Source organism: Nyctibius grandis, chromosome 9 (genome assembly GCF_013368605.1).
Source record: "Nyctibius grandis isolate bNycGra1 chromosome 9, bNycGra1.pri, whole genome shotgun sequence".
NCBI classification, from domain to species: Eukaryota; Metazoa; Chordata; class Aves; order Nyctibiiformes; family Nyctibiidae; genus Nyctibius; species Nyctibius grandis.
This window is the reverse complement of record NC_090666.1, coordinates 33,079,387-33,091,706: the sequence shown is the minus strand read 5'-3', so window position 1 is coordinate 33,091,706 and position 12,320 is coordinate 33,079,387. Positions and strand designations below refer to the sequence as shown.

The 12,320-nt window shown below is 50.8% G+C and overlaps 1 protein-coding gene across 1 annotated transcript in view; it reads left to right on the top strand.

The window, feature by feature from the left end:
* SLC12A8 (solute carrier family 12 member 8) overlaps nt 1-12,320 on the top strand; it is a 59,772-nt gene that overhangs the window by 13,556 nt on the left and 33,896 nt on the right. The window contains exon 5 of the mRNA XM_068407853.1: nt 2,271-2,502. Within this exon, the coding sequence (XP_068263954.1) occupies nt 2,271-2,502 (232 nt within the window). The remainder of the gene's footprint in view (nt 1-2,270; nt 2,503-12,320) is intronic.

Here is a 12,320-nt window from a genome sequence, read left to right as displayed (position 1 = left end):
CCAGAAATGGGGGTATTCCCCATTCACTGGTGTGACTGGGGCAAGCGGGGAATGACTGGCCACGTGCTGCTGATGCCTTGGGAGATGAGAGGTTGCTCAGTGCCCTGGGGACGTGCTGCATCAGCCATGGTGAGCTGAGACCCGGTTTGGCTTTGCTGTCCTCCTGGGACGCTCCAGAGGAGAGGCTTAATCAGATTGCCTTAAACGAGCCAGCACACATCTACCAGGTCCTACAGAGACCGACACGTGTTTGGTCACTGCAGCTCTAACCATGAGCTGGGGTTTGGTGCTCTGCTCTACAGTCTCCTTTCCTGGAGCGGTTTGCAGTAAGACCTGTCTGTGCAAGCAGAGGTTTTCCAGGGTCCAGCCCTAAAATCCCAAAAGCAAAGAGAGCGGCAGCGTTTGTCTGGGTGTGGAAAAGCAATTATGTTCCTCGCCCAGCAAAGCGTGCAGAAATCGTAAAGGGCTGATTTCTGCAAATTTCAGCCTAGAACTCAGTTCTGATTTCAAGATGGGTAGTCCATGAGAAACCAGCCCTGTGCGCAGAGCAGCAGGATGTCTGTGGGCACCCGGCTGCTCCGTTCTGCTGCTGGTGCTCATGGTTCATCAGAGGAAAGGATTCACGGAGGCTTGTAGTGCTGAGACTGTTGGAGGCTCTCTCTGCTCTGTTCCCTTCAGAGTGTCCTTCTTGTACGTTGCTGTCCTTGGCGTGAAAGGAAAGAAAACTTATTTATTCAAGAAAACTCCTTCAAAAACCGATGTTGGTCAGGTACAGGGAGTTGGGGCTAGGTGCTACTGCTTTCTGTCTCCGGGGCTTTTCTTCGTGCGAGAGGCACATGGTTTTAATGTGGTTATTGAAGTTACATTCTGTGTGGGGTTTTTGATTCCAGGTCTCAAGTACAGTTTTTGTGGGTGCCCCAAGGGGAGCTGTGCTGGTGCAGGGTGTTGTCCTCTGCTAGCTCAGGAGGGACCTGTTGTCCAGAGAAGGTGCCCGTGTAGGATGTGCGTGGTCCACTCAGTGGTGGTGTAGGCCATGCTAAACAAGAATACATCCACTTATGTGGGGACTATCTTGCAGAGTCTGAGGCTTCTCTGGTGGTGACATTCATGTTGGGGCTACCAGCAAGGAGAAGGAGAGACTTTCAGGGTGTAGTTCACCCGATCTATGCTAGGTGTCTGCCTATGGGGAAGGTGAATCCTTCTCCAGGATCTCCGAGGTGTAGGTGGCTGAGTCCAAACAGGTGAATCCCACACACCTTGCTTGCCAGAAACTGCACATGAACCCGCAGCTCCTGGTAAGGGTCAGGTCGCCCTGTACACCCTCAGTGGAGCAGTGCTGGGTCAGTCCAAGGGGGATCTGCAGTGCAGGAGGGGTCTGCACTGACTCTTGCTGGCTTGGGTGGGGGTTTTCTCGCGTCCAGTTGTGTGGGAGCTGTGCTGCACATCCCTCGATGGGGTCACAGGACCCAAGGTCACACCACCCATGCTGACCTGGTTTGTCAGGGATACCATGCACTGGGTAGGGTTGATGCTGAAATGTCACCTAATGGGAACCTCTGGAGGGAAACGTCCTGGTATTTAGGGTTGCTGCCCCATGGTGGGGTTTGAGGCCTGAACCCGTGCTGCAGATGTCCCATCCTGCAGACTCGCAGCCACCCAGGGCAGCGCGCCCGCCCCGTTCTGCAGCAAGACAAACAAGCAGGTTCCCAGGAGCTCGGGGGCACGGCTTGCACAATGCGCTCTCCTCAAAAGTGCAGGCTTCGTTCCAGCAACGAGATGGGGAGCCGGTGAAACATCAGACTTTACATCCAAACTAAACACTGAGTTAAAAATAAACCCTAGGAGGCAATGAAGGGGGAAGCAAACTGCTGTTCGCCAGGCAGGTGTTGAGCTGGGACCCTTTGCTTCAGAGAAACAGAAGAAGGGAAGAAGCTTAGAGGTTGATTCACCCTTTTCTCCCTTGGAGAAGCCAATGTGGTTTCTCCTGGAGCATTAATGGAGGGTAAATTTGAAAGTCAGTGGAAAATTGCTGGGCTGCTGGCCCTAGTGCCCAGCCTGCTCTGTTTACCCAAGCAGTAGGTATGCTGCCCTGACAGTGTCCTCTCCTACAGTGATACGGTTTGGTCCCTGCAGATCAGAGTAACATTAAGTGCTGTATTGTGACAGCAAACGTCTGTCTGTCTGAACAGAGACCCCCCAGCCCGGCATGGGGGCTGTGGGTGGGGTTCCCTTGCTCTCCCATGGGGCACTCACAGACCTCTGTCCTTTAGTGCGTTGCAGGTGCCATGTACATCACAGGCTTTGCGGAGTCCATCGCGGACGTGCTGAGCCTCAGCAACATCTGGGCGGTACGGGGGATCTCGCTGGCTGTCCTGCTGGGCCTGCTGGGGATCAACCTGGCCGGGGTGAAGTGGATCATCAGGCTCCAGCTCCTGCTGCTCTTCCTGTTGGCTGTCTCGACACTGGACTTTGTCATCGGGTCCTTTACACACCTTGATCCAGGTAAAACTGGAGGTTCGTCACATTGGGGTCAGGAGGCGTTAATCCCCCGGGGTTTTCTCAGATCTCTTTGTGAAGTTACACCTCTGGGCAGAGGTGGAGTTCAGCGCTTCCATGTGTGCCTTCTGTCCTTTGGTACCGATCTTTTAGAGGCGACCCGTAATTTTGCAAGGAATAAGTATTTCCAGAGAGTGACTGAAGATGCCTTGTTAATTTGGGTGTTTAACCCCAGGAATCGAGCTCTCAGTGAGTGCACTTGTTACGCTTGGGTGGCACTCGGAGGTTTTCTAACGAGAGTGGCTGCATTTGTGGTCTGTTTGTAGCCTTCCTCTGTCTAACTCGGCGTTAAGCATTTTGCCTATGAAAACTGAGGATTGCGGCTTTGATTTAAGGAGATTTTCTCCCCAGGTGCCCCTGAGGTCACTTAGACCCCGGATGTGCCGAGCTGTGCCATCAGTGCTGGCCCCGGGCTGCACACTGCTGGATGTGCTGCCCAGGGCTGTGCTGGGGAGCTGAGGAGGGAGCTGGGTGGGCTGGGGCAGGTGACTGCTGGGCTTTCAAGGAACCATGGTTGCAAGTCCCCTTCGTTAACCTTCCCCAGCCTGACTTCAGCCTGCAGCGGCTGCTCCAGCTCGGGCAAGGCGTAGGTTCGGGGCTCCCACCTGCAGCCCTGCTTGCACCTCGAGTCCCCGTCCCCTCCCTTTATCCTTATCCCAAGAGATATTTGCAGGGAACCACATCTCAAGACACAGGGAATCGTGATGGAAGGGGTCTATGAGTGCTGCAGCGGCCACTCCAGCAATAACAAAGTGTAATTAGCTGAGGAAACAGAAGGTGTCACCTTTTTCTTGGCTTCCCCCGTGACCAGCAGCACCTTAGGGGGGTTGCAAGGGACCTGCTAAAGTCGGTTTAAAGGATAGCTCTTCAGTTTTGGTTTACAGTCAGGACTGAGCCGCCAAGAGGCGAGTCACATATGTGTTCACGGTGCCGATGGGGCGGCTGTCTTTTTGCACTGCTGTGTTACTTTGTGCTGCCGGTACGGTGTGCAAGGACGCTGGCAGCTGCTCCTCTCTTGGAGGGAGCCTTGTGGAAAGGCATTTGCATTTTCTATTTAACATGTAAGAAATGCCCCAAATGAAAGCTGGTGAATGTCTCAGCAGACACTTGCAAACAAGACCGAAGCGAGGACAGTTGTGCTCGGTGTGGTGTGTTTTGCAGAGAAAGCAACTGACCTGCTTCAAACAGCTGTGTTTCGTAGGAAGTTGTTTTCTAAAGGAAACAGGGGATGTTTGCGTTTTGGTTGTGCTCAGAGGAGACCTTTAATGCGGACCTAGAGACCTTTCTAATAGTAGAGAGAAAACGAATACTCGGGGTGAGACCTGATCGTAGGAAAGTGAATATGGGACCAGGAGGAGAGAGTTAGAGGAATACAAACGTCAGCAGGAAATGTGCCCAAGTTGAGGTCAACATAGTTGTCTTTGATTTCCTCCACTGCCGAGCACCATGTCATTTTTCTTCTGACAGAAAATAGAGAAAGGAAGGGAAATGAGGTGGTTGAGCATTGCAGATGCTGCACTTTAGCTGTGGCTGCCTAAAGAGAAGAGGGTTTCCAGTGCATGGAAGAACATCGGGCTGGTGGTGGCCAGATCCAAGCCCTGACCACCAGTACCCCAGAGCAGTGCTGCCCGTACGGTGGGACCTGCAGCCATAAGGCTGCCTGGGGAGAGCTGTGGGTTTCTGCGCTTTCACAGACCGCTTCTGTGTGAGAGAACTGTTTGAGCCAGGATGAAGGGTTGGTTCCTCCCAAGTCCTGCATTTCCCCAGAAGGCCTCTGAGTGGTGTGTCAGCACCAACGGTGAGCGCTGGGCTTCAGGGAACCTCCTCACTCCGTCTTGCACGCTGTCTGCATGGCATGGGTGGGTGCTTGTCTCTTGGGTGCAATTGCACCCGTCAGCAAAGCATCCCTCCTGCAAGGAGGCTGCGGGTGGGACACATGGGTGTCAGTGAAGCTCCGTCCTTGAAAGTCATCTGATGGCAATAGCGGGGTGCGGTGCATCGAAGCCCAGCACCTGAGGAAGCATTTGAGACCCCTTTGGGGTGGGCAGGCAACTGATCAGCTCTCCGCAGCCTTCACGCATGTGCAGTTGTTTGGGGTTTGGTTCTTCGGCTGCGGCGGTGACTGAGGTGCGAAGGGCAGCGTGCAGGGAGAGGCAGTTTTTGAGGACGGACCTGTGAGCTGGAAAGATTTCAGCTGATATCTTGTCTGGGTTGTTTCCTTGTTTTATTATGGGTTTATGGGGTTTCAGTTCACAGCCTCAGGTCTCAGTCTCTGAACTGTACTGTGGGCCTCGTGCAGTCACCCTGCCTCTCCTGCTCCTGCCATGGCAGCCTCTTCCCTCACTTCACATTTCCAAGCACTGCGCACATACCAGAGGGCTGCGCATCTGCCAAGCAGCAGTCAGTTGGATTTAAATGATCTCCAGGAATGCCTGTCCATCTTGAAGGTCTGAAGCGGCTGCCTTTGTGTGGTTGTGCTGGGTGGAGTCCCCTGCTCCTCTCCCCGTTCCCTCAGCTCACACCCAGGCACACACCAAATCGGATATTGTCCAAGCACTCACTCCCTTCCTGTGGTTTGCCTTTATTTTTAGTCTGAGGACGGAGCGTGTTTACACAAAAGGGGGCTTCTCAGCAGGGCTGCCCGCTGCTTTTTCTCCTTTTCCTTTCTCTCTATCACCATGATTCACTCCCGCTCCGAGAGCCGGCCAGGCTCCTGCAGCCCGGAGCTGGGGCTGGAGGAGCTGAGCAGCTCCAGCAGACAAGGAGTCCTCAGGGTCGCTTGTGCAGATGCTGCCGATCCCACTGAGACTGCAGGCAGGCCTGCCTGCTCCCTGCCACGCTGTCTGTCCCTCTGCCTGGCCCCGAGGGCTTCTGCTCCTTCCCGCAGGCTGCCTGCAGGGTGGGGTGGGACTGGCTGCGCTTTTGGAGTTCGTCCTAAATCCTCCCCTTGGCTCCGGCTGGCGCTTCCCCCAGGGACGGGTCATGGTCCCAGGCTGGGACCTTGGCCAGGGGTGAGTAGCGAGGAGAGGGGCTCCCTGGGCTGTCTGAAAACCAGCCTTGTCGAGCTGTCTCTGGCCACTCACCTTAAAATTCAGTCCCACCTCCAGAAACGAATACCCCTGCGCTCCTTCCTCGGGACAGAAAATATCCGTATTCTCTTTCTCCCTGGGCACAGCCTACTGTTTTTACCAAACCTAACACAGGTGAATTGAAATCAGGCAGAGCTCGACTTCTCCACCCATAACCAAGACACAGTACTTGCTACACGATTGCATAGGAGCGACGCAGGGTTTTCTCAGCTTGCGTATATTTGCATTTTAATTCTGGAGGCCCACACCTCAAAATCAGCCTGAGTTATTCTGGGGGGAGCCGTGAACGTAAAGGAGAGGATGCTCCTCTCCGTGACCAGCTCCTCAGAACAGCATGTGAAACTTTTTGGCCTCTTCACGTCCCGAACGTTAGAGTCATGGAAAAAGAAGATAAGCCCGCCGTTAATGCCCACACTTTTATTTTCCTAGCATATCTCTGCTAATTTTTGTGTAGGGTGACTCCCAAATACTCCCTTTCAGTTAGGCGCCTGCTTTCCTGTTTTGGCAGTGGCTCTCAGGTGCCCTGTTAGAGCCGAGCGGCTGCGGGAGCACGTTGAGGCGGGGAGGATTTTGGGGGGAGAGCTGGTGTTAATTTGGTTGTGCTTTGTTGGGGAGATGAAAGGAATCACAACAAGAGCAAATGGGGCCTGACAACAGCCTCTTAAATTCCTGGGGGAAAAAAATTAATTATTTTGTTGGGGATTCAGTAATTGGAGGGTGGGGGTCCGACGCCTGGGACCCCCCGTCCTGCAGCAGACAGTGCCACGTGGCTGGGGCGAGCGTGGAGCCTGGCTGCATGGGGCTGAGCCCCTCTCCCCCGGCAGGGGAACCCACCTAGTTCATTTCTCAGGGACACGGGGAGGCCTGAAAGGTGTGATGCTGTCAGGGTGCTTCTGCTTGGGATTATTTTCCACGCAAACCACATCCTTCATGTCACTCGCTTGGGTTTAACTTCCTGAAGCTGCTCACACAGAGCCCAGAAAACATATTTATTATTCTTCTTCCTCTGAGGATGAATCCTTTGGAGGGTTCATCCCCCTCAGGTGTTCTATGGCCAAACTGGGGGAGCTGATGCTCTCCCGTGGGTACCACTGGTGATGCTCTCCCATGGGTACCACTGGTGAGGAGCTGTGGGAGTTGAGCTTCTCCTGGGGCTGCTCCTGCAGACAGGGAACCTGCAATTGTTAAAGTGATTTATGTATATAAACACTCCGGTGTTGTAAAGATCCCTCAAACGGTGCCTCGGAGGCTTTGATGGATTGAACTAATTAAATATATTCCCAATCAAAGGGTCCTAATGGACTTAATACCATCGTCTAGTTGACACAGTGATGTTAGGTCAAAGGTTGGACTCGATGATCCCAGAGATCTCTTCCAACCTAGTTGATTCTGTGATTCTGTAATGAGGGGCTTTTGCTAGGCTTTGGGTTGTTTTATTTTACTTTTGGGCATGAGGGGTGTGCCCCAATTTCAGGGTGCAGGAAGGATGTATGTGTCAGAAGATGATCTGCAGCTAATCCCAGAGGCTTTATCCAGGCTGATTGCTGACTTCCTGGCCTGAGACACATCTGGAAACTGGCATCAAATTCCGAGTAGAAATCACAGAGCGAGCGGCAGCAGAAAAAAAATCCCACTTTGCTACTGAACAAGGTAGACACCGTGGTGAATAAAAGCAGGAGGCTGCTAATACGCTCTTTATTTATTAAAAAACACGGGATTGCTTTCCCCAGGTTTTTCCAATTATAGTGCATTGAATGGCCCTGACATCACTCTTGAGCTGGGGCCAACCTATTCAACAGTCTGGCGAAGACATTTATTAACTGGTTACCTGCCAATTGTCTGGGCTAGGAGCTGCGGGACAGATGTGTTTTGAAAAGTGATAACATTGTTAGGGGCCTTATTTAGATAGTGAGAGGAAAGCTATGCCACTCTGTCCAGGCTCTCTGAAGTAGGTATTTAAAGCAGTTTATTTAAAAAAAAAAAAAAAATTAAAAAAAATAGGTTGAGATGTAACTTTGCTGCGTGGTTCCACTCTGCTGCCCTGTTTGTGGGCAGGTTTTCATGGTGCTTCCTCGCTGGAGGACACCCGGCAGCAGGACTTTGTTGAGGAACAGCGGTCTTGCCTGCTGGCAGATGCTCAAGGTGTCGGTGCAGATGCTGCTTGCCGGGGGCTGAAGCTGGTATCCCTGTGCCCTTGCTCCACCGAGGCCAGGCGGGATTTCTGAGCCCACCTTCCTGAAGCATCTCCCAGCAGGTGGGGAAGGAGGAGGGGAGGAGAGCTTGGGGCCTTCTCTGCCCTCTGGCACCCGCTGGGCTGCACTGGGGTTGCCCTGTGCATCTAACCTGCTCTTAAAAATTTCCAGTGATTGTTCTTCCAGTGCATTTTTGGGGACTGTGCTCTAGTCACAGCTATCTCAGACTAACCACCCCTTCTGCAGCCAAAACCCACTGCTTTGGGTCTCTTGGGGACCAGCTGATGTCCTTCCTTTCTGCATTAAACCACCTTGCTTGGAAGACCTCTTGTGCTCCTCTTCAGCCTTCTCTTCTCCAGGCTGCACCATCTGAGCAGCCATGTGGGGCATGGGAGCCATGCTGCCAAGGAGGAGGAGGAGGGTCCTGGCCTCATTTGACACACTAAAACGTGCCGCTGCACAGTGCTGTCAGGGCCGGGCTGGCCTGGGTCCATCCTAGGTGGGGGAGAGGGTTTTCTGAGGTTGTTACAGGTTTAAACTTGCTTAATAGGTAATACTGCTCCTGATTTGTACAGGAGATTTTGTACATGGTTGATTTAACCTTTAATTTCTTTACTGATTCCCTGCAAGGCAATGCTAAGCTTGTCTTCCTAGAGCTTGTAAATAAATCCTGAAATAGCTTGGCTGGCTTTTTCCCCTGCTAGGCGCTGCCTTCACGTGGGCTTTCCCCACCCGCTCCCCCCATAAAACCTCCTGTGCAGGCTCTCCGTTCAGCAGCAACTTGTTTAATGCTAGAGACCTAATAAAACCAACTGGCTTGAGGAAGATACAACTCATCCCATAATCTCTCCATCTCTTCCCGTTGCTGTGTTTAAATGGGACAGCTTTATTTAATTGCATTGATTTTTTTTCTCTTTTTTTTGGTGCCACTACATAATTGTTTTCAAATGATGGAGGTATTTTACCTCCTCTTTTTTCATTCCCCCATTGTTTAATTCCAGTCACAGTTCAGCTGTGCCCTGAATCAGCTTTCCTTATTTAGGGATTTAATTTATGAAGGTAATTTCTAGCTATTAGACTTTCTCCAGCTGCTTCACTTCTAGTTCATATTGCTCTCCTAGGCTAAAGGGAAAATATTGCGTGGGACATGGGTCCTTATCTACTGCTCATCGTCTTCTCGGCTAGCTTGTGTTAACAATTTTTGGCCTTTTTTGTCTGTAGGTAAGAGATTTTTGCCTGATTGTACCTTTACTGGCCTGGATGGTGGCCTGGTGGTTCTTGCTGGTTTTCTTTACTACTCAAAGGGGAAATGCATTCATTGAAAAACGTGATTTTGGTAGGGAAAATGTGTTCTCTGATTTAAACTGAATTCAATTAATAGTTTCAAACAAACACAAAAAAATCCTTTTAGGTGTCAACATCTTGCTCAACCTTTCCAAAATCAAACACTGTTTGATTTCCAGGTTGATTTGCAGTTTGAAACTAGACTTGAAGCTGTAGCTGTGTGTGTTGTATAGAGCATAATGAAAACCTCGCAAAAATAAAATCAAACTATCATTTTGGACACAGAATCAAAAAATCACCAAACAGAATAGTTTTCTTTTGAAATACCATTGTCATCTGGATAATACATCTATAATTTGGATGTACGGGATGCTCTAGTCATGAGTATGGCAGAAGACTCTGTAGACCATGGCAGAAGACTCTGTAGACTATGGCAGGGTCCAGTGGATTATGTTACATTTTGGTTAACTGCTTTCTTTTGAAAGGTGGGTATTTGATCGACATGGATTGGGCTTTGTCCCAAGCAATACAGGGAGTAGCTCCGAGTTAGAAAGGAGGTCACTCCAACGAGTCCAAAGGATGTGTGTCATTGCCGCTGCCGCTCAATGGCCATTCATTTTCCTCCAATTGTTGTGCCTTGACTCAGCCTAAATTCTGATTTCTGAAGGCTGGGCTTTTTCATCGGAGTTCTGCAGAGCCTCCCACAACTGGGGACTCTGGGCATGACTTCTAAGAAATACCACTCTATAATTAATAATAGTATCTCGTTGATGCAAACTGTCTTCCTAGAAAAAGGATGAAGCAAGGGACGTTTTACTTCTCGTCCTCTTTGTAATGAATAAAACCATTTCCACTGGCTGGTTTGAATAGCGCTGAACAAGCCAGGTAGCGGATACCACGTCAAAAAATAAAATAGTAATGGAAGGATTTTATATATTATGGCAAGTCAGGTGCTTAGCGTTAAATAATATAAAACATAAGCAGACTTTATAAAGTTGAAATACCCATGTTAAAATCTCTTCCTTTTTTATCCTAACCAAAATTTCAGATTTTCCACCTGCAGAAAATATCCGTTTTTTGGCTTTTTTGCAAAAAATAATTAAAACCCACCAACCTGTAGAACAGAGTAAGTGCCAAACAGCTCTACTAGCTACTTCCACAGGCACATTCCTGAGTTTTCCTTTATTTAAGCAGTACCGGTGCGCTGGGCTTTCGTGATGAGGGGCTGCCCATGTGGGCGCTTTCAGGCTCTGTCTGTACTCTTGTGTATGCTGGTGATTTTCCACTTCTCCGTCCTCCCGAGAAGCCGAGGTTGAGACAAAGCAGGCGCACGGCGAGTTGGGCAGAAATTAGCGTTTCCTCCCACCCAGCCCGGTCCCGCAGGAGACGTGATGTGACTGGGGAGAGCTTGGGGGGAGCGTAGGCTGCTTCACGATCTGAGAGAGGTGACAGCATCCCGCAAATGAAAATTGCCCCATTAGCTAAATACGAACGTCGGAGACACCTTTAAGCAGCTCCCTTTGTTTATTCTGCTTTCTGTGCTATTTTTAGCTGTTGGCCAGCACCCGTTATTGCAGGTCCGTTGGCTTTAGGGAGAGGAGGATGCTCGTGACCTGATGGCTCTCGTGGCTGGGATGCTCCACAAGGAGATTGGGGTTGGAGTGTGAGTGCATTTACTGGGAGAGGGGGATGATGCAAATGCTTGGGTTGGTCACACATGCAAAGGACTGATGGTCACCAAGCGGGTTTTTTGGAGGTTCCTCAAACAGGTCACCCCCAGTGCTTCTGCTCTAGGCTTTCTTGCTTGCTTGAGGGTTTTCAGTGCACAAATCCCATGCTCCTCCATGCCTCCCATAACACAGCAGACCATTGCACTGGCCGGCGTTAAACCTCTTTCCAAGAGCATCCTGCAGCGGGCCAGGCTGCAGGGCATGCTGCCAAAACCCCAAGCAGCTTGAGAAGAGGTTGCCTGCCGTGTCCGGAGACTTCGGAGAAGAGCGAAACAAGTGAGTGCTTCCCCTCGACAGCGCTGTCAGTCTCCACGCTTGCTAAGTTGTCTGCTCAACTGAGAAGTATTTATGCACGAGGGTGATTCATCGCCCTGCAGCAAACTTGCTGGCAGCCATCGGCGTGATGCCTGTCTCCATGCCGGCACTCAAAGTGTGATCTAAATACCCCATTTTTGTCCCTGTCAGTGGTGGCCGGGACAGACAGGTGTGGTGGAGGGTGGTTTTCGGGACAGGGTTAATGGTGGGATCCCTCAGAGCCCATGGTGGCAGGAAGCCGTATTGTGTGTTGACTTTAAACAGGAGGTTTGGGAGATCAGCTCTGGAGCAGAAAACAGGGGCTCGGGAGGAACAAACACTCGCTGCTTCAGAAGGGCGGCGATTTCCTTTTGGGTAAACACGTCATTAATCTCAGGGAGCACATTCTTTTCCATCAAAAGATAAGGGATTTGAGTTGCCTTTCTCAGGGCTTGGCCTTTTTAGATTGTTTTAACTGTGGCTTTCACTCCTTCAATTACAGACTTTACATAATCTCTCATTTTGGGTTTGCCCGGCTTATTATGGGTGCAGAGAAAGTCTTGGGCAAGGGAACTCCTTTCCTTCTTTCTTTAAAATTGCTCTGATCCTTCTCCCCCCACCTACCTCTCGCCAGATTTTTTTTCACTAAAACCTGTCAATTTTTTGTTGCTTGCAGCTCTGACGAATTTGAAACGTAAGTGTGCTGTTTGTCCCAATTTATGAAACCATCTCCCTAGTGCTAATGATAAAATAGAAGCTTATTTCTCCACCACAAGTGGAAAAATAGCAATGGTCTCCTCTCCCTGCCCTGGGCTGCCTCTTGCTGCTCAGCTTTGGCATTTTTGAGGATGCCACTTGCTGTGGCCAGTGAGGCGTGGGGAGATGCCAGCTATGGCACCCAGCGCTTAGTTTTCAGCTGGCACCATCCTGCTGTGCGGGGAGAGGCAGAGCTGCTGCTTTTGCTCCTGCTGCCTGTGGGTCAGGATGTGGTGGCTCTGAGCTCTTTTGACAGTAAATGTGTTTAACTGGGATTTAGGGATGAAATTACAGAGGGAATTTAGTCCCTTCCCGTTCTTACCTCCTCTTCTTCCCAGTACTTTGTACTTAGGGCTGCCAGCAGCGGTGTGGGTTGGGGTAGAGCAGGAGCTGGGGAGCTCCTGCATCCCCCACCGCTC